The 27,778-nt window shown below is 33.7% G+C and overlaps 3 protein-coding genes across 3 annotated transcripts; 2 read left to right on the forward strand and 1 right to left on the reverse strand.

The window, feature by feature from the left end:
• The first annotated feature begins 2,272 nt into the window (after nt 1-2,272).
• On the forward strand, nt 2,273-7,018 carry LOC107829336 (putative inactive disease susceptibility protein LOV1). Its single transcript, XM_016656809.2, has 4 exons — nt 2,273-3,415; nt 3,676-5,472; nt 5,837-5,936; nt 6,820-7,018. The coding sequence occupies exons 1-3, from the start codon at nt 2,395-2,397 to the stop codon at nt 5,905-5,907; spliced, it is 2,889 nt and encodes a 962-aa protein (XP_016512295.1). The 5' UTR covers nt 2,273-2,394; the 3' UTR covers nt 5,908-5,936; nt 6,820-7,018.
• Nucleotides 7,019-18,763: 11,745 nt separating this feature from the next.
• LOC142169854 (uncharacterized) lies at nt 18,764-20,263 on the reverse strand. The gene is made up of 4 exons (XM_075231787.1): nt 20,028-20,263; nt 19,781-19,919; nt 19,387-19,696; nt 18,764-18,816 (listed from the first exon to the last, which is right to left on the reverse strand). The coding sequence occupies exons 1-4, from the start codon at nt 20,261-20,263 to the stop codon at nt 18,764-18,766; spliced, it is 738 nt and encodes a 245-aa protein (XP_075087888.1).
• Nucleotides 20,264-23,901: 3,638 nt separating this feature from the next.
• On the forward strand, nt 23,902-26,702 carry LOC107777538 (F-box/WD-40 repeat-containing protein 1-like). The gene is made up of 2 exons (XM_075231788.1): nt 23,902-23,928; nt 25,974-26,702. The coding sequence occupies exons 1-2, from the start codon at nt 23,902-23,904 to the stop codon at nt 26,700-26,702; spliced, it is 756 nt and encodes a 251-aa protein (XP_075087889.1).
• The last annotated feature ends 1,076 nt before the right edge of the window (nt 26,703-27,778 follow it).

Below are 27,778 nucleotides of genomic sequence, written 5' to 3' on the forward strand. Positions count from 1 at the left end.
TGCTATCACTGCTATTTGTTTTCTATTACTTTTGTATACTATATTGCATAGGTTATTAGACTAGTGAGTGTCTTGACTGTACCTCGTCACTACTCCACCGAGGTTAGTCTTGATACTTAGTGTATCGACTGTGGTGTACTCATACTACACTTTTACATATTTTTGTGCAGAGCCAGGTATTGAAGATATCGGACTCGGACAAAGTTAGAGTGTGATCGCAAAGACTTAAGGTAGAGCTACTTGGTCGTCGCAGTCCCTTGGAGTCTTTCCATTTTTATTGTATTGTTAATTTCTTATTAGAACAATATTGTATATTCGGTTCTCGAGATCATTCCATATATTCAGTTAGAGTTCGTGACTCAGTATTACCAGTCTTGGGAGGTTGTTTGAATATTTTCGCCGTTGATTTTGACACTTGTATTAAATTATATGTTTTTAAAAAAATGCCTTGAATTGTTATTATAATCGACTTATCTAGTCTTAGAGACTAAGTGTCATCATTACGCCTGTGGTGGAATTTTGGTTCGTGACATTCAAGATGCATGAATACATCTCATACCATTATCCTCAGCATATATATATATATATATATATATATATATATATATATATATATATATATATATATATATATATATATATATTTATTTAAATAAATATAAGAGATCCTAGAATCATATACTAGTCAGACTATCAACATCCACCAACTTAGTTGGAATATAAAAGAGGTACTGTATATTAAATGAATCTGTTCTATGTAATTACCGAAGGTCGGAAGTTAATGATTAAAATAATCTTTAGTCAACAGTCAGCAAATTATGAAATTGTAGGCACTTATGCAACATGAATAACATAGGCTTAGACAGCAGACACATCTGTATCAAAGTAGGGAAAAAAATATAATCATAGAGGAATAACATAGTCTATTAAATATTTCAATAGTCAATTCGGGAGAAAATGACAAAAATAATCCCCTATGTTTGAGAGTAGATTCAAAGTAGTCCTTTAAGTATGAATCTTATGTTTGAGAGTAGATTCAAAGTAGTCCTTTTAAGTATATATTGAACAGTTTTGGTTCTTTTCCTTTGCTAAAAATTAACAGTTTATACCTTATTTGGCCAAATTTCTAAAATCAGCTTATTTTGAAAAGTTCTTTTTATTTTTTTAAAATTACTTTTCAAAAAAATATTTTTGATGAGAAACAATTTGTGTTTGACTAATTATTTTGAAAAACACTTTTCAACATCAATCAGTGTTTGACCAAGCTTTTAAAAAGTATTTCGAAGTATATTTTTCTCAAAAGTGTTTTTGGAGAGAAACTACTTTTTTCTGCTTATCAAAAACTGATTCTGCTTCTACTCAAAAATACTTTTTTTTTCTTCTAAAAGTTTGGCCAAACACATCAACTTTGAAAAAAGTATATTTATTTTTTAGAAAAAATAAAAAGTGCTTTTGGCCTTGGAGAAGCTTGGCTAAACAAATTATAGTTTCTGTTAACTATAAACTTTGTCGGCTAGATTTGATAGGAACTATGAAAAAAATAAAATTAGCGGGAACTCACATTTCCCAAACTTCAGATTTAAATCAAGGAAAAACCATTTTGCTATTTTGATGTTTCTAGATATAGCTGATTTTTATATAGTGTTAACTATATGTATAGCACCTATTAGAGAAGTTCATATATTTCAAAGTGTAATGAAATCTCCCAAAGTAGGCAGACTCTTCTGATGCTTTTGTACATGTATTGGAGGCTATGGTTTATGTCCTCCTTCGTATACTTATTCTTTTAGATGATATACGAATTGGGGCTACTGCCTAAACCCCAACACCCACCAATGGTGGACTTTTGGACAAAACAATTTTGGTAGTTTCTGCTATTTTTGTTCTATTTCTAGAATTAGATGCAGCTTTTTGAGGTATAATTTCTGTTTATTTTGGTGTCGGGTGCATTTTTGTGTTGCATTTATTAGGATTTGATAGGAGTTTCCTGCTATTTAAAGTTAAATATTTTTTCCCAGTTCATGTTAAATCTAACAAAGTTTGTAAATATTTGACGGTTAAAGGATGAAAACTGTTCAATACATACTTAAGGGACTACTTTGAACCTACTCTCAAACATAAAAGACTATTTTTGTCATTTTTAGTCAATTAATTCTGCTAATAAATACAATATCTACAGTCCTGACTCTTCAACATGAAATCTTGCTCTTAACTTACTTATCTATTTAAGTCAAATAGTTTAAGTAGGTAATATGTCACTATCTATAGTTTTAAATTACTTGTCTATAGCTATGAAGTTTCCAGGAAATTTATCTGGTGCCAGAACTTCACCAATGTTTCTCTTTTCTATAGCTAAATTCCCTGAACAGTTTTAATTTATCAAAACAAAACAAAATGCATGATAGTCCTCTCTTTTTTCTCCTTGAAATTCTGTACGAGTCACTAAAGAACGAGGCAGAATTCCTGTTAAATGTTCCGAACCAAGTTCAAAATATTCGAGCTGAATTAAACAGAATACAATGCTTTTTACAAGATGCAGATGCTAAAAAACCTGAATACGAGACAGTTCGGAATTGGATAGCAGATATTAGGGAAGTTTCATATGATGTGGAAAATATTCTTGAGAAATATACACACAAAATTGTTTTGAGAAAAGATCGGTCTATATGGAAAGAGAATATAGCTTTACACAACATAGGTATGGAAACTAAGGATGTGATGTCAAGAATTGATAACATAAGAAGGTGCATGAAAACTTATGTGGATATTGGAATAAGAACTTTAGGTCAAGGAGAGACCTCAAATTCTGCAGCATATGAGAAAAGTCAATGGCTAACAAGATCTTACTCTCATCTTATCGACGAAGATTTCGTTGGATTGGAAGAAGAGGTGAATAAATTGGTTGTTGAACTTACCAATGAAGAAAATGATGAATTTCATGGAGTTTTTGCCATATGTGGGATGGGAGGTATAGGCAAGACAACACTTGCCCGAAAAGCATACCGACACATTTATGTACAAAGTCATTTTCAAGCTTTTGCTTGGGCTAGTATATCAAAACAATGGCAAGCAAGAGATGTTCTGCAGGGAATTCTCACAAAACTTGAACCAGAGAACAGAACACAGATTAACATGATGATGGACGACGAGCTCGTTAAGGAACTTTATAGACTTCAGCAGAGTAAAAAATGCTTGATAGTATTGGATGATATTTGGTCAACAAATTTCTGGAATAGTGTAAGACATGCTTTTCCTAAGGGGAAAGGTTGTAGCAAAATCTTGCTCACAACGCGCAAGAAGGATGTGTGTACACATGTAGATCCAACTTGTTTCTTCTTTGAGCCTAGATGTTTGGATGCTGAAGAGAGTTGGAAGTTACTTCATAGGAAAGCATTCCCCAGAGTAAACACTCCAGGTAATCTTCATTTCAATGAACTTGATTCAAATAATTTGCTCAAATAAGTGTAAAAATCAACTATTCCATTTCCAAAATACATAGATATGGTGTAGGCAGCCTACCCTGATGCAAGCATTAGTGGCTGATTCCATGGCTCGAACCCGTGACCTATAGGTCATATGGAGACAACTTGACCATTGCTCCAAGGCTCCCCTTCATATAATAGCATACTGATAAGCAACACGCATATTGAAAATTCCATCTCTTGTTGTATGCAGATTTGAAGATTGACTTGGAATTAGAGAGGCTTGGAAAGGAAATGGTCAGTGAATGCGGAGGCTTGCCTTTAGCAATTATTGTACTTGCTGGACTTTTAACTCGAAGGCCTAAAGTAGACGAGTGGAGAAGGACGCGACAAAACCTAAACTCACACATGAGTGGTGAAAGTTTTGAACAAGATGGAGGAATTCATGGTGTCCTGGCTTTAAGTTATTATGATTTACCATATCAACTTAAGCCGTGTTTTTTGTACTTGGGAAACTTTCCTGAGGATCAAAAGATTTCTGCGCGAAGGTTGTATCAGCTTTGGGCTGCTGAAGGTATTATATCATTGGAAAATAACCAAGGAGAGGAGACAGAAATGATGGAGTTAGGAGAATATTATCTGCAGGAGTTAGCTCAAAGGTACATGGTTCAAGTTCAACTAGAAGAAACAAATGGAAGGATCAAATCTTGTCGACTTCATGATCTGATGCGAGATACATGTTTGTCAAAAGCAAAGGAGGAAAACTTTCTCAAGACAGTTTCTCATCAGTATTGCCAAAAATCAATTTGTTGCTCTTCTTCAGCTAAAGCAATATCAACACGCGCCATACGCAGACTCTCTATCACTGTAGACAATGATGTTCAAAACTATTTCTCTACTAATGATAAGTCATTTCAGCATGTTAGATCAGCTATGTTCTTTCCCAGACGACAGACAGTTGGCGAAGGAACAACATATCCCCTGCCTATATTTCAAGGTCTGTGCAATAACTTCACAATGTTGCGCGTTTTGCATCTTGAGAAGTTCTCTTTCGGGGACAACTTACCCAAAGCAATTGGTAATTTTGTACACTTGAGATACCTGAGCTTAAGACATTCACATTTCCAAAGACTTCCGTCTTCTATAGGTAATCTCAAGTACCTACAAACACTTGATTTGAGGGTGAATTTCTTCTCATACTTGACAATGCCGAATACTATACAGAAGCTGAAGAACTTGAGGAATTTATATCTTCCCCCTTCACATCAGAACACACATAAGTTGCAGCTTAGTCCTTTAAGCCAATTGGATATGCTTAAGAACTTTGATACACAAGTTTCTCCTTTTAGAGATCTCTTCAAGTTAACAAAAATTCAGAAACTAGCCGCTGTTTTCTCACTAGAGTTTGATGAAATGGAAGAGATCATCACTCATTACCTCACCCTAAAAACTGTGAGTCTCAAGGAAACATCATTCCGCGTTTACTACAGATTTCATTCAGAAAAAGAGTTAAACATTCTGAAGCTACTGATCGGTTGTCACCATCTCCGCAAGTTAGACTTAATCGGACATATCAGTAAGCTACCAGAACACCACTTCTTTTCACAAAGCCTCACTAAGTTAACCTTGAGAAGGAGTGGACTTGAAGAAGACCCTATGCTTATTCTGCAGAAGCTGCCTAAACTATTCTCCCTTTCATTACGTGGAAACGCGTTCATTGGCAAGGAAATGTGTTGTTCTCAACAAGGTTTTCCTCTCCTCAATACTCTTAAACTCCAGGGGCTTCCAAATTTAGAAAGCTGGAGGGTGGAGATAGGAGCAATGCCCAATCTAATTCATCTAGAAATCGACGGTTGCAAGAAATTAGAGAAGGTTCCAGATGGATTGGTATGTCTAACTAAAATACAGGAGATAATAGTTATAGACATGCCAGAAACTTTCCAAACCAGGCTTCAAGAGGTTCAAGGGGAAGAGTTTTACAAAGTTCGGTTTAGGAAAATTTTCGACATGAAGAAGTTTCCCAATATTAAACCGAATATGCTAACATCAGGTACTTAATTAGTCATACAGTAAGACCTCATCAGACCTCTCTATAACAACATACTTATATAGCAATCATTCATTATAAAAGCCAAATTTTTCTCGAATCAATTTTTATGTTATGTTATTATATATGTACTCCATGGCAGCACTTCACTATAGCAGCAAAATAATATCGGAACAAATGAGGCTATTATAGTGAGGTTTGACTGTACTAGTTAACATAAGGTGCATTCCATTTTACTTGAATACTTAATCGCGAACCTAAGAACCCCGAAATACTTTTCTGTTGAGACTAGTGTGCCCCTATATCTCAACACTTGATGTATACATCAATTATATGTTGACTATAACAAAGCTTATGGTGATTTCAGGACAAATGTTTGGCGGATTATTGCAGACTATTTATCCGTCAACTGTGCCAAAGGAATGGAAGAGGCCATAAGATCTCACAGGGATGATATTATAAAGATGGTAAGCAAACTAGACACTCAAAAACTTAAAGTTTTTCATCCCAAAGAAAATAAGACTTTGTGGTTAATTCCAACAAAAGCATGATGCAGCAATATCTAGTACAATCTCATGTGCTACACATCCTTATCTCTGCTTTGCTTGAAAATAATAATGGGTAGTCTGGTGCAGAAAGTATCCCGCATTCACGTAGGACCCGGGAAGGATCGCACCAAGGGGTGTGATGTAGACAGCCTAATCTAATGCAAGCATTAGTGGCTGTTTTCTATGGCTCGAACCCGTGACCTATAGGTCACACCGAGACAACTTAGCCGTTTCTCCAAAGTTTCCCTTCCTTTGCTTGAAATACTGCTCCTAGGCTAGGATATTCATGCTCTTTCTTTCTGTAGAATAACTATACCTCTGAGATTTAAGACGTGCCATGTCTAACACATTCAAAGTCACATATTATCAAGTTTAAGCTAATATATTTTTTGCAGTCATTTCCACAACAACTAGTTTCATGGAACTGATAGTACAGCAATCAAAATAATGACTGTTTACATTAGTTGTAAAGCTTCGTGATCAGATAGGAAATTATTTGGACTGCTATATTAAATATTAAAAGCTGGTTTTCCATATCGATACGAGCTAACTTTTTGTCGACCAATATATTTCTCCATCTCAATTTGTATCTATATGAGAGTTTATGCATGATTTCTAGCTGACATTTGGTCATTATTTTGTTCTCTGTTAGTGTTAGTGGTCTCAGTTTCTTTGTTCAAGTCATTAATCTGTTGATGGTTAGCTTATTATGCATTCCAAGTAAGTGGACAACTTGGATAATTTGAAGAAAAAGATGGAAAAACTCATGGGAAAGTTGAAGGCCTTTCTTTCCTTTTTGCAGGGTTCTACAATCAAGAATTTATACCAGTGTGTACATATATTTGTTTGACTATGGAGGTATTGAGCCTTGTATCATGTTTGGTAGTAACAGATAAGACCTTACAATGTTAGAAACCTCTTTTTGTAAGTTTGTATTTTTTTTGAACTTTTGTCAATACTGCTGCTAATACTACTATTATTAATCTGTTTATTTCTTTTTATTTTTATTCTTTCATTCATTGTTGATCACCTTGTTGTCTTGTTGTTTTTATTCTGCTTTTATATGACTTTTTGTTACTGTCCCTTCTTTTCTATATTTTCATTAATGTGGTGCTTATGCTTTCCTGAGCCGAGGGTCTGTTGGAAACAACCTCTCTATCCTCACAAGGTAGGGGTAAGGTCTGCGTACACACTACTCTTCCCAAACCTCACGGTGTGGGATAATATTGGGTATATTGTTGTTGTTATTAATTTCAGTGTTTGAATGTTTACAATACTTAAGAAATAAGCAATGATTGTTGAAACAAGCTAGGGGCTTAGTATTTAGTGGTTTTCAACATGTTTTATAAGAGCATCTTTCTCCAAAAAATTATAGTAATAAACTACGGGTAAATGAGATGTTCAAATTAAAGAATGGATAAATCTTTTGAAATGGATTAGTGAAGGAAAGAAAATAAACAATATAAAAAGGAAATAAGAAGATAATGAAGAGTGGACATTTTAGACAGGAGCTTTAACGGGCTAATTAGTTTGAATATACAGAGGTTGCAAGCCAAATGTAGAACAGGAAGAGAGAAGAAGAAGAAGTAAGAAAACTCAACCAAAAGAAAAGGATTTGTGTCTCTCGTTTTAATTTAGGCGAATCTATTTTCTTTTTAGTTTCTGCTAAAAAGAATGACCTATTTTCATAGTTGAAAATAATTAACGTTTATGCAACAATTTATAGTCACACATAATATTTATGCCTCATTTTACATTACAAGTTCAAAAGTTTTCTTTTTCTTCTTCTTAAACTCCGTGCCCAATTAAATAAGTTCACGTGAAACGGAATGTAGTATATTTTTACTTTAATTTGTAACTGTTAACAAACAATTGACAAGTGTTTACCACCCCTCATCTCCCTTTTTTTAATTTTTTTTTCTTTATTTGATTGTCTTTTTCTCGTTAATTGTATTTTCTACACCAAAATGAGATTCATGCACATTAGCCCCAACTCCCATTATATTTTCTCGTCATATCATTACAAACTACTACCATTGATAGATCAACAAGTGGAATCAGCTTAAACAAATTGGACCCTTTTTTATTAGAGGAAATTACCGATCCATAAGTAAGTTAATACAAAAATTAGTCAATTCATAAAATATTACCAATATTAGTCAATTACTTAGTTGTAGCCAAAAAAATATTAAATATTTACTTTCTTTTGAGTGAGTATTATTGGAATAGATTTGATACATCTAAAGAAGTTTAAATCTCAATTTTGGGATGTCATGGTAGAGTTTTAAGGTGGTTCGAAGTAAAAGATGAATATGAAAAAAAATGATATGTGCATCGCAATGTGTATCATTTGTATATCACATATGTATCATATTTGTATCACTTGTGTATCGCATGCATGTATATCTATGTATACCTATGTGTGAGATAGAAAAAAATTTTGAACTCGATTACAACTACGAATTTTGATATCAATCAGTCCAAATCACCTCCAATCTTCCTCAAATTTTATATATTGTCTCATCTATAATTTTTCTTTTAATGAAATACATCATACCCATTGAAAAAGGTCCCTTTTTGCTTATATATATATATATATATATATATATATATATATATATATATATATTGTCTCATCTATAATTTTTCTTTTAATGAAATACATCATACCCATTGAAAAAGGTCCCTTTTTGCTTATATATATATATATATATATATATATATATATATATATATATATATATATATATATTTCATCACTTTGTTTGCTACCTCATCCATGAAATTTTTTTTCCGTTCATCTAATGTTGCTAATCACACTTACAAATATGGAAGAAGATCTTTGCATGTGATGCTTGGAGAGAAAGAATCCTTATTTATTTGGATTTTTAATTTTTGTATATGCTTGGCTAGTTTTGGTGAGTTTATGATTAATTACTAGAGGTTGATAAGTTAGGACTTGTTTGGGACATTTTCGTAAAATTTTCTTCTTATTACTCACTTCGTCTCAATTTATGGGAAGATGTTGGACTTGGAGAGTCAAACGAATCCTTCTTTGACCGCGATTTTTCATATGCCTTTTATATATTTTGAATTATGAATTATAATACTTTTTACATAGTTTCAAACGTAAAATTTTTTCTCAAAAAGTTTATAAGATTCTATGTCCAAAATCACAGTCAAAATTAAAAAGTTTGAATCTCGATAAGCGAAAACTGCCACATATGGGATAGAGAGTATATGTTAATTCTATTTTTCTGTGGTTTGGATTAGTTCTCTACCTTTCATAATCTTCCTTAAATATTGCAAGAAATATAAAAAACAAATGTACTCCCTCTGTTCCAGTTTATGTGAACCTATTTCTTTTTTGGTTCGTTCCAAAACAAATGACCCATTTCTAAATTTGGTAACAATTTAGCTTAAACTTACAATTCTACCCTTAATGAGAAGCTTTTGTAACCACACAAATACTGTGGCCCCTTTTTGACTTGTTTAGGATCACAAATTTTAAAAGTCTTTATTTTTTCTTAAACTCCGTGTCCAGTCAAACATATTCACATAAATTGGAACGGAGGGAGTAACTAATTTAACATTTAATATCTTCTTTGACCGTTAGTAACATGAAATTTAATCTAGTAGTGCCCCTGTAATATAAATAATCTCCTCAATCAGAGCTCGTCGCACCGGGCTTTGCCTAGTTCGGTTTACATTCCGAGCTATTGCACAGTGAGCAATTTACAAAGTAAAAATGGCGTGTGGTAGCCACTAAATAAGGTGGTATTTATTTTTTATCCACCAATTATAATGTTGAGCAAAAATAGCCACTACTCTATTAAAATTAATATGAAAAGATATTTTTACCCTTTCTTCTATTTCTTTTATTCTCAAACCTTTCCTTTATACGCTTCTCTCATTTAAGTTTAGAGCCAAAATTTCATAGGTAAAATTTCGCTCCCTCAATATCGTTCCTGCATGCAACTCTCTTCTCTCGATTGAAGTTCAAAGTCAAAATTTCATAAGCAAAATTTTGCTCCCTCAATATCGCTCCTGCCCAGCCCACAACAATTTTCTGCGTATACTTTGTCCAACTTAATCTCTTCTCATTTTTCATCTTCTCTGCAGCGAACCAGCGTACTGGTATGTTTTCGATTTTGCTTTTATGCATTTTTCTTTTTGTATATCTCTAATCGTGATCAATGCTGTATTTGTCATCAAGTATGTGTGAAATGTCCAACATAATGATTATAACTTGATTCGCTGAGGAATAAGGTGCAGATTTTTGTGAGAAAGTTATTGAGAACCTTTTGGTATTGAAATGTGTTTGTGGTTCAATCAATATATTGATTATGTAAGGACATTTCAGAAAAATAGTCCTAAGAATTTGTAAGCTAACTGTGTTTAGAAATTTTAGTTAACTGTGCTTCTATTAAAGATGCATCTAATTAGGTCCTGGATTTTAGTTTTTTAGTTTAAATATTAAGGACATTTCAGAAAAATAGTCCTACGAATTTGTAAGCTAATTTTAGTTAATTGTGCTTCTATTAAAGATGCATCTAATTAGGTCCTGAATTTTAGTTTTTTAGTTTAAATATTAAGGACATTTTAGAAAAATAGTCCTAAGAATTTGTAAGCTAATTTTAGTTAATTGTGCTTCTATTAAAGATGCATCTAATTAGGTCCTGGATTTTAGTTTTTTAGTTTAAATATTAAGGACATTTAAGAAAAATAGTCCTAAGAATTTGTAAGCTAAGTTTAGTTAATTGTGCTTCTATTAAAGATGCATCTAATTAGGTCCTGGATTTTAGTTTTTTAGTTTAAATATTAAGGACAATTTAGAAAAATAGTCCTAAGAATTTGTAAGCTAATTTTAGTTAATTGTTCTTCTATTAAAGATGCATCTAATTAGGTCCTGAATTTTAGTTTTTCAGTTCAAATATTAAGGACACTTCAGAAAAATAGTCCTAAGAAATTGTAAGCTAATTTTAGTTTATTGTTCTTCTATTAAAGATGCATCTACTTAGGTCCTGGATTTTAGTTTTGTAGTTTAATTATTAAGGACATTTCAGAAAAATAGTCCTAAGAATTTGTAAGCTAATTTTAGTTTACTGTTCTTCTATTAAAGATGCATCTACTTAGGTCCTGGATTTTAGTTTTGTAGTTTAAATATTAAGGACATTTCAGAAAAATATTCCTAATGTTTACGTTCTATTTTCTTCTTTGTAGTGTTCTAATGGAAGGAGATCGTGTTTTCGAGTTTGATGATTGGCGTAATTCAATGAGCTATTGGAAAAGAGATTTTCAGTAAAAGGAAACAATAAAATGTTTCTTGTCGAACACGCAATGGAAGGAGTTGAGGGATGGTGTTTTCGGAAACTTTTTCCGATTACAAGGTGTGAAGTTCTGTGGTAGACTTATTCATTGTGTGTTGCTTTCAGAAATGATAAGCAATGACTCGCATTCAATGACATTCAAGGTTTTTGATCATGAAGTGAAGTTTACACGTGAAGTGTTCCAGATAATTACTGGGTTGAAATGTTCTTCTTCAGTGGACTTCAAAGTTTTACGTGAAAGAGAGAATAGGCTTTAGAAAGTTTACTTCCCTGGAAAGGATAGAATCGAGTTAGGCGATTTGTGACATTTTATTACTAGTCACCCATATGGTACAACTGCATCATTTGTAGGCAGTCATGATGATGCGATGAAGTTGGCAATAATTTATTTTGTTGAATCTGTGTTGATGGGGAAGCGCAAGAATCGAAATGTGTCTGAGCGGGTAATGAAAATCGTAGATGACGATGAACTCTGCTCTTCTTTCAATTGGGGCTCTCTTTGTTATGAAAAGTTACTAAAATCGTTGAAGAGCTTCTTGAAGCCCAAACAAAATACTTCAGACAAGGAGAATGAGAATGAGTAAGAGAAAGAGAAAGATAAAGATAAAGAGAAGGACAGTTATACTATACTTGGCTTCCCTTTCGCCTTCTGTGTTTGGATTATGGAAGTATTCCCAATTTTTCAGGAAAAATAATTTGTGAACTTCAGAGAATGTGGGTTCCCCCGGATGCTATGTTATTCAGATATGAAATCTCCACATTATAACACCCTATGTAAAATATACTTCCATAATGAAAAAGTAAGTTAACAGGATTACTAGCTATTTTTTTGTTTATGTGTTTTAGTTCTGAATACTTACGTTTTTTTTCTTATATAATAGTTGTATCAGTTGCTCGAGATGGTACCATTTCTTTCTTCTGAAGTAGATGCGGAGCCCACTAGTGTGCATGTGCCATTGTCTCAAGATCAAAGTTCAATGCCTTCAACACAATTTGATGAAGTCTTGCTTAACGAAATTGTTAACGTAGGTTTTCTGTCTTTGAATACCATTAGTTTTTTATTTACTTATTTTTGCTTAAGAGACTTTTTGTTTTTATGGTTTTTGATTCAGAGATTATCGGAGAAGTTCAAAAAGGATATGGAGGTAGAATGTACTAGAATACATCAAAAAATAGCTTTATCAGAAAAAAGGATTCAAAATTACATCAAGGTAATATCCTTAATTTTTGTGCTTGTAACTCTAAGTTAAGGATACTATGTACTTAATTTTTGAGCTTGTAACTCTCAGTTTAGGACTTCATATTCTTAACTTTTGAACTTGTAACTCTAAGTTCACGACTACATGTCCTTAACTTTATAACTTGTAACTCTAAGTTCAGGACTACATGTCCTTATTTTTTGAACTTGAAACTCTAAGTTAAGGACTACATGTCCTTAATTTCTGTGCTTGTAACTCTAAGTTAAGGACCAAGTGTCCTTAATTTGTGAGTTTGTAACTTGAAGTTCAGGACTACCTGTCCTTAACTTTTTAACTTGTAACTCTAAGTTCAGGACTACATGTCCTTAACTTTTTAACTTGTAACTCTAAGTTCAGGACTACATGTCCTTAATTTCTGTGCTTGTAACTCTAAGTTAAGGACCAAGTGTCCTTAATTTGTGAGCTTGTAACTTGAAGTTTAGGACTACCTGTCCTTAACTTCTTAACTTGTAACTCTAAGTTCAGGACTACATGTCCTTAACTTTTTAACTTGTAACTCTAAGTTCAGGACTACATCTCCTTAACTTTTTAGCTTGTAACTCTAAGTTCAGGACTACCCGTACTTAAATTTTTAACTTGTAACTCTAAGTTCAGGACTACGTGTCCTTAACTTTATAACTTGTAACTCTAAATTCAGGACTACATGTCCTTATTTTTTTAACTTGGAACTCTAAGTTCATGACTACCTGTCCTTAATTTCTGTGCTTGTAACTTGAAGTTTAGGACTATTTGTCCTTAACTTTTTAACTTGTAACTCTAAGTTTAGGACTACATGTCCTTAATTTCTGTGCTTGTAACTCTAAGTTAAGGACCAAGTGTCCTTAATTTGTGAGCTTGTAACTTGAAGTTTAGGACTACCTGTCCTTAACTTTTTAACTTGTAACTCTAAGTTCAGGACTACATGTCCTTAACTTTTTAACTTGTAGCTCTAAGTTCAGGACTACATGTCCTTAACTTTTTAACTTGTAACTCTAAGTTCAGGACTACCTGTCCTTAACTTTTTAACTTGTAGCTCTAAGTTCAGGACTACATGTCCTTAACTTTTTAACTTGTAACTCTAAGTTCAGGACTACCTGTCCTTAATTTCTGTGCTTGTAACTTGAAGTTTAGGACTATTTGTCCTTAACTTTTTAACTTGTAACTCTAAGTTCAGGACTACATGTCCTTATTTTTTGAACTTGAAACTCTAAGTTCAGGACTAACTGTCCTTAATTTCTGTGCTTGTAACTCTAAGTTAAAGACCAAGTGTCCTTAATTTGTGAGCTTGTAACTTGAAGTTTAGGACTACCTGTCCTTAACTTTTTAACTTGTAACTCTAAGTTCAGGACTACATGTCCTTAATTTCTATTCTTGTAACTCTAAGTTCAGGAACACTTGTCCTTAATTTCTGTTCTTGTACCTCTATGTTAAGGACCAATGTCCGTAACTTATAAGAAGCTAACATTTTGATTCTTATTTTAAATACTATCTCACAGGCTTTAAAGAAAAACATAGGATCAAAGATTGATACTTTATTGAAGCTTCTTGACAAACCTCATGAATGGACCATAGAGAGAGAACCTAGTGTTCCAATTAGCAAAGATGCAGTTGATGATCAATGTGATGATATAGATGTGCATGTAGAAGATCATTATGAAAGCGATTATAGAGATGCGCATCTAGAAGATGAAACTGATATTGGCATCGAAATTGGGAAAGGTTAGATACAGTTTTTGAATTTGTTATCATTGAAATTTATATTCAATAGCATAATACATATAAACTTTTTTGTGATTACAAATGTGTGTAGAATCTTTTGATGGAGTGCAAGTTCAAGATGGAATGGAATGTCAATACCAGGAAAATCCAAAAGAGACAAGTGTAACAGACATAATTTGTAAATGTGGAGTGCAATCTAAGGATTTAGAAAATCCATTGGGAACAAGTATAAGTGAGATTGTATGTAAATGTGTTGAAAAAAATATATGATCTATCTACACCTCTCTTACTTAAAGAGAAATTTGGAAATCAAAATGATGCCAATCAAGGTTAGATGGAATTTTCATGACATGTTGAATGTTAGTTTTAGTAAACTATTAGTAACAAGTATTAATTGTAAATGTTACAGAATCTTTTGAAACTGCAAGGAAAGAAGATGGAGTGGACTATCAAGATGATGAAATTTCAAAAGAGAGAAGTGGAGGACAATCTCAAGACATAGAAAATACCCAAGGAACAAGCATAAGTGAGATTGTTTGCAAATGTATAGAAGGAACGTATGATATCTCTACACCTCTCTCTCTTACAGACAATATGGGAAGCCAAAAAAATGCTAGTCAAGATAATGATTTAACTGGCATGATCGTGATAGTTGCAAAAGGTTAGACGGAGTTTTTTTTCATCTTATACATGTTTATTTTAATCAAAGATTAGTAACAAGTACTAATTGTGTTAGCTCCTGTAAATATTTTGCAGAATCTTGTGAACTTGCAATCGAAGAACATGGAGAACAGTTGCAAGATAAAGAAAATACAAGCAATATGTCAGCACTATTGTCTGTTAAAGAAATACAAGAAGGCAACGTGGCCAACACAAGTATTGATTGTGTCCTTAATATTGTATTCATAATTCAAATTGTCAGAACATTTCAAAAATTATGTCCTTAGTTTTTGTCTCTTCATTTGATAATTCATAGAATTGACGACTTGCAGCAAACTAATGTATATGTAGTGTTGCTTGCAGAGCAAAACAAAAATAAAGTCGTTAACCAATATACTAGAAAATGGAAGAGAGATAGTATTAGTTTTGATGGTCCATCATTTGCTATTCTTACTCCTACTCCTCCGACTACACAAATGAGCATTGATGAAGGTTTGTCTATGGAGGTTGAAGGAAATGTTGAAGAAGAGCTTGGTCGAGGGAAAAGGAATAAGAAGCTTAGTTGGCAATTGAAATTTCCTTTTGAACAGAAAAGAAAAGGAGGAACATCGATGGCACACAATAAAAATACTCCTAAGTATACAGGCTGGATAAAATCAAAATATACTCGTACATGTATTTTTCATTATGCCAAATATGATAAAAACTTATTGAAGAAATTCATTGGGTGGTTGGGCAAGGAGAAATGGAAAGGTCGCAAAAAAGTGTAAGTCCCTAAATGTATTCATTATTTTTTAATTGCTTATATTTGTGTCTTGAACTTGTAATTTTAAATTCAGGACTAAGTGTATTGAGCTTCCAACTCTAACTTCATGACTAAATGTCCTAAATTTTTGAGCCTGTAACTCTAAGTTAAGGATTAAGTGTCCTTAACTTTTGAGATTGTAAGTCTAAGTTCAGGACTAACTGGCCTTAATTTTTTTAACTTGTAACTGTAAGTTAAGGACTACCTGTCCTTAATTTTTGAATTTGCAACTCTAACTTTAGGACCAAGTGTCCTTAATTTTTGAACTTCCACTCTAAGTTCAAGACCAATTGTCCTTAACTTATGAGCTTGTTACTCTAAGTTCGGGACTTTAATTTATGATCTTGTAAGTCTAAGTTCATGACCAAGTGTCCTTAACTTTTGAACTTATAACTATAAGTTAAGGACTACCTCTCCTTAATTTTTAAATTTGCAACTCTAACTTCAGGACCAAGTGTCCTTAATTTTTGAACTTCCACTCTAAGTTCAGGACCAATTGTCCTTAACTTATGAGCTTGTTACTCTAAGTTCATGACTAATTGTCCTTTAATTTATGAGCTAGTAAGTCTAAGTTCAGGACCAAGTGTCCTTAACTTTTGAACTTGTAACTGTAAGTTAAGGACTACATGTCCTTAACTTTTGAATTTGCAACTCTAACTTCAGGACCAAATGTCCTTTAATTTATGAGCTAAACTCTAAGTTCAGGACCAATTGTCCTTAACTTATGCGCTTGTTACTTTAAGTTCATGACTAATTGTCCTTTAATTTATGAGCTAGTAAGTCTAAGTTCAGGACCAAGTGTCCTTAACTTTTGAACTTGTAACTGTAAGTTAAGGACATCCTGTCCTTAACTTTTGAATTTGCAACTCTAACTTCAGGACCAAGTGTCCTTAATTTTTGAACTTCCACTCTAAGTTCAGGACCAATTGTCCTTAACTTATGCGCTTGTTACTCTAAGTTCATGACTAATTGTCCTTTAATTTATGAGCTAGTAAGTCTAAGTTCAGGACCAAGTGTCCTTAACTTTTGAACTTGTAACTGTAAGTTAAGGACATCCTGTCCTTAAATTTTGAATTTGCAACTCTAACTTCAGGACCAAGTGTCCTAAAATTATGACCTTGTTACTGTAAGTTCATGACCAAATGTCCTTAATTAGGAATTGAGAACTAACTTATAAACTTTCTAACTTTGATATTTTCAAAATTTTCAGGGGACAAACTGATATATATGCTGAGGATAATGGTGTGAGAAAGAATCCATATAAATTGTCCCATCAAAAAATCAGTAGAAAAATGTTCCTCCTTGAGCTTGCAGATAGTAGCTTTGTACTTGATCATAAGGTTTGATAATTCACAAGGCATTTAATTTCTTTCTTCTTAATTTATTGTTTTTTATTTATTTATGACTGATGGATTGTTTTTCTTTTTTTGTATTTTTATGAAGCATATTGGCATTGCCCTGTATTATTTGAGAAAGAAGGAATGCTACCACCCTTGCGCCCATCCTTTTCGTTGCACAACTATAGATATACTTTTTGATAACTATATGCTAATTGTGTATAAGGATTTCAATGAAGATGCTTCAGATTTATTTTGGTGTGATGATAATCAGTTGGTTCTCACACCATATGTGTGGGGTGACAATCGTAGATGTGGAATTGCTTGGACAGAGGTTGACAAAATCTATTTTCCATATCGGCTTCCTTCAGAAGATAATGATGTTGTGACACATTTTCTTTTGGGGGTATTAGACTTGAATGAGAGAAAGATTGATGTGTACGATTCCATATATAGTGAGCCATATGAGCAAGGAATGAAACACATTGAAATGTATGCACGCATGATCCGCCATTTGCTAAAGTTCTCACAGTTTGAGAAAAATCACAAGTCTTTTGGAAATGCATTCAACAAATTTGATATTCAGTGGCAAAGATCACCACACCAAACTGGATCGTACGTGTTGTCATTTGCTATATAATTTATATGCACTTTAGATTTATTTTATTAAAGATATTATTTAATTGACTCCATATTTTTCTTAGGACTGATTGTGGTGCATTCCTAATCAAGTATGTGGAGTTGTTGATGATGGGAAAGGATGTGGAGAAATTCCAACCTGAGGACATATCAAACTTCAGAAAAGCACTTGCAGCAAATCTTTGGACACATGGAGAGTGAAAAAGAAATTCTGGTTATGATACACCACCAGAAAATGTCGGCGACGACTATGATAGTGAAAATGAAACTTCCTGCCCAAAGGAGCTGTAGTGTAGTTGTAAAGAAAGTCAGCTGTAGTGAAATTGGTATAAAATTGCTGTAAAGAATCCATATGAATTCTGAAATATCCTGTAAATTGTCACAAGGCACTTTATTTTGTTTGCATAGCATAATTTTTTGGTCACAGCTATGCTAAATTACAGTTTCAGCAGTAATATGAAGGCATCGCGTTATTAATTTCTTTCTTTCTGTTAACTATTGATTTGTCCATTTTTTCACAGTTTTAAAGGGCCAATCTTTGATTAAATTGTCTTGAAGTTTTTAGAAATTCAAAGCAACATACATTGATTGTTGTAAAACTTCAGAATCTATTAACTACATCCTTATTTGTTGAAGGATGAAAATAATATTCAAGACATATTTTTTAAAATGTGCTAAACTTCTGGAATATAGACAATAAAGTGAGATTTTCATAAGTTAAGAACATTTTAGAAATTTATGTCCTATATATTAGATTCATACTTTAAATGTTCGGGACGTTTCAAAAAATTATGTCCTGAAGTCTACTTGTACCAATCTCATTTTAAAAATAAGATGTAGCAAGCTGTGTTTAGCAAGTTGCAGATGTCAAGTTTTATAACTATTGATTTGTCTATTTTAAATTGCCAGCTTTTTTATTAAATATGTAGAGATATAGCAAAAGATACATTGATTGTTGTAGAACTTTAGGACATTATGTTCATAAACGTCCTGATTTGTTGAAGGATGAAAATAATAATCAGGACATATTTTTCTGAAATGTCCTGAACTTCTGGAAATCTAGATAATAATCTGAGATTTCCAGAAGTTAAGGACATTTTAGAAATTTATGTCCTTAATATTAGATTCATACTTGAAATTTTCAGGACTTGTAAAAGATTATGTCTTTAAGTTTTACTTGTACCAATCTCATTTTAAAAATAAAGATGTAGCAAGTTGCAGGCGTCAAATTATATAAAGAAAAGGACTTTCTTGTTTACTTACGGCAAGAATAAAATCCCATAAACAATAATTGGTCCGACAAAGGTAAATTGAACTCCCAGAAAAAGAAAAAAAAACAAAGAGCAAGTAAGTGCAAAGAAACTTTGAAAATTCAGGACATCTTTTATATAACCATCTGCGAATGTTTACTTGCTCAAATAAAAATAATATAAATGAATCCAATTTATAGCAAAAACTTAAAAGAGTAGATAAACATAAGTGGATATATCTATTATTCTCTATGCTTCCTTGAAAATGGATGGACTGCCGAAGAATATATACAAGATGTTCTATTATGACCAATTCTTCTGCAACGACCACATTTGAATGTTATTTTTGATGATTCGGTAGCTGGAATATGCCTTTTCTTCTGCCTTCTACCTGGCGGAACTTTGAAATCTGGAGGTTTAATAATTTGTGACTTAACACTCTCTGGTACAATCCAAGAATCCGTATGTCCTACAGGATGTATTTGTCTTTCATATGTTTTCAGCCAAGATTCCTTTAAGTACCAGTCCGAGCAGAAATTGGACTTCTTGATGTTTCTCTTCTCGATAGCTGCAATTGCATGTATACATGGTAATTCATCAAATTGAAACTGAAAACAATCACATGTTCTTTTGTTTAAGTCCACCAAGAAAGTAATTACTTCTTCCTCAACTCTAGAACGCCATGAATTAACAGGGAAGACCTTCAAAGTTGAAAAACTATAAGTTAGTACATTATGTTAAATTATCATTAAAATAATAAGCTAAAGTAAGAACATAATACTTACATTTAAAGTAAAAGCTAAATCTATCTTTTTCTTCAATTCCTCTTCTACCCAACAAGAAACGTCAGAAAAAGTTCCTTCTGCTTCATTTCTTCTTTCATAAAACCAACGTTGTAGCTTCACTTGGATGAAATCCATCATTCTTAATATAGGAAACTCCCTTGCTTCTAATAGCACAAAATTCATTGACTCAACTATATTTATTGTGGGCATGTCATATCTTCATCATGGACTACAAGAACGTACCCACCTTTCCGGTGGTTCTTCCATCAAGAAGTCAAAAGTCTTCTTATCAACTTTTGCTATATCTGACATGTATAGATCAAATTCTTTGCGCATGTATACTCTTGCAGCACTTTGGAAAAGTTTTATGACCTCACTTTTCACTTTCCTTCGCTTTAGGTTCTGCTCCAAATGATAGATACAAATCCCATGGTGGCTTTCAGGATATACCTTTGCAATGCCATGTGCAATAGATTGATGCATGTCCGATAAAAAAATTAAATTGTCACGGCTCCCAATTGCATTGCGAAGCTCACTAAAGTACCACTCATAGGAATTGTTATTTTTAGATTCTGCAATTCCAAAGGCTAGTGGGAATATTTGGTTATTTGCATCCTTTGAAACTGAAATCATTAAAACACCACGATATTTTAACTTCAAAAAGTTGCATCAACAGCAATCACTGGTGTACAATGATTCCAACCAGCTATTGATGATTCATATGCATAAAACATATAAAGAAAACTGAAAATATAGTTTAACAGAAGGTTAAAAATACAGGACACCAAATCCTTAATATTTTCACTGCACATATCAAAGTTAAGGACACAATGTCCTTAACATTTTCAGTGCACACATCAAAGTTAAGGAGAACTTGTCCTTAACTTTTAGAATGCACACATCATAGTTAAGGACACCATGTCCTTAACTTTTACAATGCACACATCAAAGTTAAGGACATCATGTCCTTAACTTTTATAATACACGCATCAAAGTTAAGGACACCATGCCCTTAATATTTTCACTACACACATCAAAGTTAAGGACACCACGTCCTTAACATTTTTACAGCACACATCAAAGTTAAGGACATCATCTCGTTAACTTTTTTACTGCACACATCAAAGTTAAGGACACCATGTCCTTAACATTTTTACTGCACACAGCAAAGTTAATGACACAATGTCCTTAACTTTTTCACTGCACATATCAAAGTTAAGGACTGTCCTTAACTTTTTAACTGCACACATCAAAGTTAAGGACACCATCTCGTTAACTTTTTTACTGCACACATCAAAGTTAAAGACACCATGTCCTTAACATTTTTACTGCACACATCAAAGTTAAGGACACCATGTCCTTAAGTTTTTCACTACACACATCCAAGTTAAGGACACCATGTCCTTAGCTTTTTCACTGCACACATTAAAGTTAAGGACACCATGTCCTTAACATTTTCATTGCACATATCCAAGTTAAGGACACCATGTCCTAAAGTTTATAAAACAGACTAATAAAATTTTTTTTGATTGTTTACCTATTATTGTCGTCTATCTTTATGTTAGTGTATGTTCCCGGATTTTTACTTTTTATCATATACAAGTATGAAGACAATAATTCATAATTCTCTTCAGGAGTTCCTCTTATTAAAGCTGAAGCACGTTGAATAGCACGCCACGCCTTGTGATAACCAATGTCTAGTCCATGCAATTTTTGCATTTCTACCATGACAAAGGCTGGTGTAACTTCAAACCTTGGGTCTCGAAGATTGTCGATAATGTAACCACTAATCAACTTTGAAGTTGCATGCCTTTGATCAGCTTTCATAGTGTTAATTGAGCAGTCATGATTTTTCTCAATCTTTACTATCTTGAATAGTGTTGAATCTTTAATTCTGAAAGTACGCATACACCACCCACACCTATCATCATTGCATTTCAATGAATATCTTGTTTAGATTGATCTAACAACCTTGAATTCAAAATGTCCTTTAATTGCTATACTAGAAAATCAGTTAATTATACTCTTCTTTTTGTCAAATATTGATCCCGCTTTTATTTCATCCAACGAAGCATTTTCTCTTAATATCGTAGTTGGGGATTCTTTTTGTTTCGAATTTGAGCTTTGTCTAGTTAGTTGAGTAAAGCTTTTTTCAGCAACTTCTTCTATTACTGGTGCACTCTCTATGACTTGAATACCCAAAGCTTGTTCGTTATCAATATCTATAATGCTTTGTCCTTCTACTTGAATAGAATCAAATGTTTGAAGCACCTCTTCAGTTATTGGTTGAGCTTCAACCACATCTATTTCCATTATCTGTTGGCATTTGTCTTGATTGTCTTGTTGAGTTTCTGTATTGACATGTTCAAAGGTGCTTATAAAATCAAAAACTCTTTCCGAAATATCAACAATGAAACGACAGCCCTTGAAGAGTGAATGACTTTTTAGTAACTCTATACATGTGTGAAGATATAAATCTTTGAATACAAGCATTCCCTTGCTTGTTCCCAGATTGATATCAAACCATATCATTGCTTCAAACTTGTCTCTATCCAATTCAATAACTTCAAAGACCTGGTTAATGAAATCTTCAAATCGAATTGCCTTAGGTACTAGAACAAGCTTTGTTTGATGATCATGATACTTATAGTCTGCAGTCCATATACCATTAAAAGCAACTATAATACATATTGTATCCATCCTGCAAGTCAAGAAAATGGGAAATTCAGGACATATTTATACAACAATCATGAAGTTAAGGACAAGATGTCCTAAACTTTATCAATACAAGTTGCAAAACACAGGACACTATGTCCTTAATATTTAGAACAACAGTCATGAAGTTAAGGATATCATGTCCTAAATTTTATCAATACAAGTTGCAAATACAGGACATTATGTCCTTAATATTTACACAGTAGTCATTAAGTTAAGGACATCATGTCCTAAACTTTATTAGTATAGGTTGCAAAAATAGGACACTATGTCCTTAATTTTTACACAGTAGTCATGAAGTTAAGGACATCATGTCCTAAACTTTATCAGTACAAGTTGCAAAAACAGGATACTATGTCCTTAACTTTGATGTGTGCATTGTAAAAGTTAAGGACATGATGTCCTTAACTTCGATGTGTGCATTGTAAAAGTTAAGGACAAGTTGTCCTTAACTTTGATGTGTGCAGTAAAAAAGTTAAGGACATTGTGTCCTTAACTTTGTTGTGTGCAGTGAAAATATTAAGGACATGGTATCCTTAATATTTAGAACAACAGTCATGAAGTTAAGGACATCGTGTCCTTAAATTTATTAATACAATTTGCAAATACATGACACTATGTCCTTAATATTTAGAACAACAGTTATGAAGTTAAGGACATCGTGTCCTTAACTTTATTAATACAAGTTGCAAAACACAGGACACTTTTATCCTTAATATTTTTTAGAACAACAGTCATGTTAAGGACACCAAATCCTTTACATTATGTCCTCAATATTTACAGAACAATCACAGAGTTAAGTACGCGATGTCCTTAACGTTATCAATACAGAAAAGAAGAAAAAAAATCAAATTCCTAGCATCTTATTCTTCAGTAACGAAATAAAAATCCACATAAACACACAAAAGCATATAGAGATATCTGAAACTTTAGAACTTACTATAATTTTATGGTGAATTTTGGACGAGAAAGTTGAATTCTATACTTAGAAAAAAAGTTTGAAATCGGAAGAGAAGCTTCTGCAATTTTGGACGATCACAACAATTCTCTGCACGTAAGTTTGAGCTGCTGCTGATCGTGAATAAGGAGCGTATGTATCAGCGAAATCCTATATAGAAGAATTTAAAATTTTATTTTCCAAATCAATTCCGAACTTCCCGAACATAAATTCCGACTATGTGTACAAGTCATAATAGATGAAATGAAGTTACTCAAGGCCTCAAATCGCTGAATGACACGCTAGAGCTCAAAATGACTGGTCGGGTCGTTACATTCACCCCTACTTAAACATACGTTCGTCCTCTATGGCTGTCCAACGGGACGGGACGGGACGGGACGGGACAAAATTAACGGGACGGGACGGGACGGGACGACATTTAGCCAGGACGGTGGCGGGACGGGACGAAATGGGAAGGGACAAATGGGACGAAACGGTAGGCCCATCTCGTCCCGCTAACAAACGGGACGGGACGGGACGGACGGTAGGCCCATCCCGTCCCGCTAACAAACGAGATGGGACGAGTTCGCGGGCCTTAAGTGCCATTTTTAAAAAAATTATTTAAGCATTGAGTTTGACAACGAATATTCTTTTGGCAATGACTAAGTTTTTAAAGTTTGCAACATCTAGTTTTTTGACTTATTTAATAAATTTAAAAATTAAACAAAAATTAGGAAACTAAGTAAAGAATTATAAAATATTAAAACAAAAGACTTGTAATAAAATATTCTAGCAATTATAAATATATAATAGAGTTATAATTTATTTAATATAATTTCAATCCATTAAGTAACTAAGTAAGAGTGTAATTCATAAAACAAATTCAACGCTTAGAGCCTTTTATTTTATTAATAGAACTTTCAAATCTCACATACAAATATAATTCTTTTGAAGAGCACCTAATCTATGCAGCCACCTTCTAGGAAGGGTTCTGTTTAAACTTTGAACTAGGCCTCTTAGTAGCCAATAAAAAAGTATCATACTAATATTTATAAGCTCCTATATAATTTCGTTGTAACTTATCTATAATTTCTCTTGGACATTGTTCTGGAATTGGCAATGTTGATTGATGTTCCATGAGTTCTATGCCGTCATCGCTCCCAGTGCTAAGTATCTCATTGTATTCTTCTTCTTCCCTAGTAGTTAATCTTTCAAAACCAAGATTTCTTCTTTCTGAATTAATCCAATCTCTGAATAATACGGAAATCTCACTGTATTCTCTGCTTGTGTTGCGGGACTAGTGAGTGTTTTATTTAATTCTTCTTCCTCATTTTCTTCATCCTCATTTTCTTCGTCCTCAATAAAAATATCCTTGCCAAATTGTCTTTGTAAAGTTTCATGATCTAGTTGTTCTCCGAAATTAATATTATAACATGCGGGGGTTGGAAAAATGAAGTTTCATCAACATGAGTCATTTCATCTATATGTTTTCTAATTATAGGAGAAGGGCTAGGATTAGGACTAGGATTAGGATTACTACTACTTTCACCTTTACTACTTTTTTTACTAGTTTTTTAAAATACGCCAAATATATTTTTATGTGCCATAATTTAAATACGAAATTAAATTTAAAAAGTTAACACAAAAATTAAAAACACAAATGAAATACGAAAATAGAACACGTAAAGTAAGCACAAAAATTAAGCACTAAAATAATGCGCAAAAAATATATATTAAAATTAGGAGATGGAACGAGTGCACCGTGATTAAATATTGAGACTTGAAGAAATTGCCCAAACTATTGCTCCAAATACTTGATAAATTAATTTGAAACTTGAAAGTTACTCCAAATATTTGTCCAAATACTTGAAACTTATCACTTGATTGCGAGAAAATTGAGAGAATAATATAGATAGAATGAAAGGGATTTGAGAGAGAATAATTTATTTTTGTGGGAAGAAATGAAGAAGGATTGGGGTATTTATAGTAGAAAATAGGGCCAAAGTATAATTTAATAAACTTAGGGATTATACTAAAAGTTTGGGGGTAGGGGGTGTTTTGGTGGGAGTGGGGGCCAAATATGGCCGTTTTTGGCCGTTGAGAACGGCTATTTTTGCAATTATAGTCGTTGCCCAACGGCTATAATTATAAAATAAAAAAAGGGACGAGGGACGGGACAGGTGGGACGGGACGGACGGGACGGGCGGGACGGGACAGACGGGATGGGCGGGACGGGACGGACGGGACGAAACGGGACGAAATGGGACGGGATAAACGGGACGAAATAGCCATCCCGTCCCATCCCGTGTCCCGTTTAACATGGGGCCATCCCGTTTAAAATTAAGTGGGACGGGACGGGACGCGATGCGAGACGGGACTGGGACGGGACGGGACCCGTCCCGTTGGACAGCCATAACTAGGAGGCACGACTCAATCTCCTTTTCTTTCAAAACCCTAAAACCCTTCCCTGCCGCTTCCTATCTGTGACATATAATTCAGTTATATTACTAGTACTAGTATCTTAGTTGCACTAAACCCTAGGGTTGTGAGAATGAAACAATTTCACAGCGTAGGGCAGATCTACCCAACGAAATCACTATCACTATTCTCGCAAAATTAGCAGTGAAATCCCTTTTAAGATTCAAGATTGTTTCAAAGCAATGGCATTCTTGGATTTCACATCCCGAACCCGAGCTCTCAAAACAACGACAAGGAAGAGCAGAAGCGATTTTGAATGATGGAGGCGCATTGGAAAGCCGTATTTACAAGAATAAGTATTTAGAGCCATGTCTAAGATTGTTGGGTTCTTGTAATGGTCTCGTACTCATAATAAGCGAAAACAAGCATATTTTCTTGTGGAATCCTGCTACTCGATTTTCCAACAAAGTGATTGAACTCTACCTATTGATAAGCGATGAACATGTTATAAGTGCTGGGGGACTTTGTTTCGACTTCTCCAAGAATGAATACAAGGTACTTCTCTACGTATACAATAAGTCCGTCTATGCTAGTGATGGTGCTTATGCTTTGGTTGCAAGTCTTAAAGACAAAAAGTGGAGACGCATCGAAATCCCCTATGATATGTTCTCGGCCCGTGATGGGATCAAAATGCATGGACGGCTTCACTCTAGGACAAATCTCGAAGATAACTATTTTGACATGCATGAGAGTTTAGTCGGAAGAAATAGACTTAGTCCCGATTGGCGTAGCATGGATGACGATGATGAACCGGGGGATGAAGATGCAGATACAAAGTGGAAATATTTCTGACTTTTTGGTCCTCAATATGAGGTAATTTATTTTGACGCCATCTCAGATAATTTCCACTTGCTTTTTTATTTTTGCTGGACTCTACCTTGTTTATTTGATGAGCAAAAGATACAAAGTAGGGGGCATAAAACCAAAACCTTTGGGAATAAAGAGCCAAACACATGTAACAGTAGTTGACTAAGACCTAGGCTTTGGGTTGTGCGAGCACATTACAAAAAGGAGAGGGAAGAGCTACCGGAGGACTGAGGATTCGAGTACATTAATGTAGCTCTGCCGATGGTGCATATGGTGGTTAGAAGAACCAACCAGAATGTTTTTTTGCCCTTATCCTAAAAGCTGGAATTTGCATTCTGTCCATTCGAATGGCGCCTCTAGCTTCATTAGGCAAATTAGTTTCATTGAAGAAAAATTAACTATCAGAGATTGAAATGGCATATTTGGATAACGTGTCTGCCACCTCATTTCCTTCCCTGAAGCAATGCTTTATAGATATGCCATATTGAGATACCTTGTTTTGGATTGGGAGATATCATTGTGTAGATTTCATGGAGGGTTGAATTTTCCTAGTATCATATTGACAACCAATAGTGAATCAATTTCAAGGGTGAGGTTAGTGCAGTTTTGATTGCAGCACCAAAGGATTCCTTTTAGAGCCGCTTGAACCTCCGAGTAATTGTTAGTTAAGAATTGGATAGGTGCTGCATAGGCCATTACCATTTGTCCATTTCTCTTCCTAACAACACCACCAACATCTGTTTTACCCTTATTAACCATGTAACTTCTGACTGTGTTCAGCTTCCATGCATCCCCTTCTAGCATGTCCCATTTAACCATCAAACTTTAAATTTTTGGCATGTAGGCTTCTACAACTTGACATACTTTGCTCCGTGGCTATTCCCAATCCATTTGACTATACTTTTTTCCAAAAGAGACCTTTGCCTGAAACAACACTTGTTTGCATATCCTGAAAGTTGATATTAATTGGTTTTAATATTTCTTTCCACATTTTGCCTTCCATAATTCCCAGCATACAATGTTTGGGGTAATTTGTTGGAGAAATTTGTGGATGGAATTCT

This window comes from Nicotiana tabacum, chromosome 15 (genome assembly GCF_000715075.1).
Source record: "Nicotiana tabacum cultivar K326 chromosome 15, ASM71507v2, whole genome shotgun sequence".
Classification (NCBI taxonomy): Eukaryota; Viridiplantae; Streptophyta; class Magnoliopsida; order Solanales; family Solanaceae; genus Nicotiana; species Nicotiana tabacum.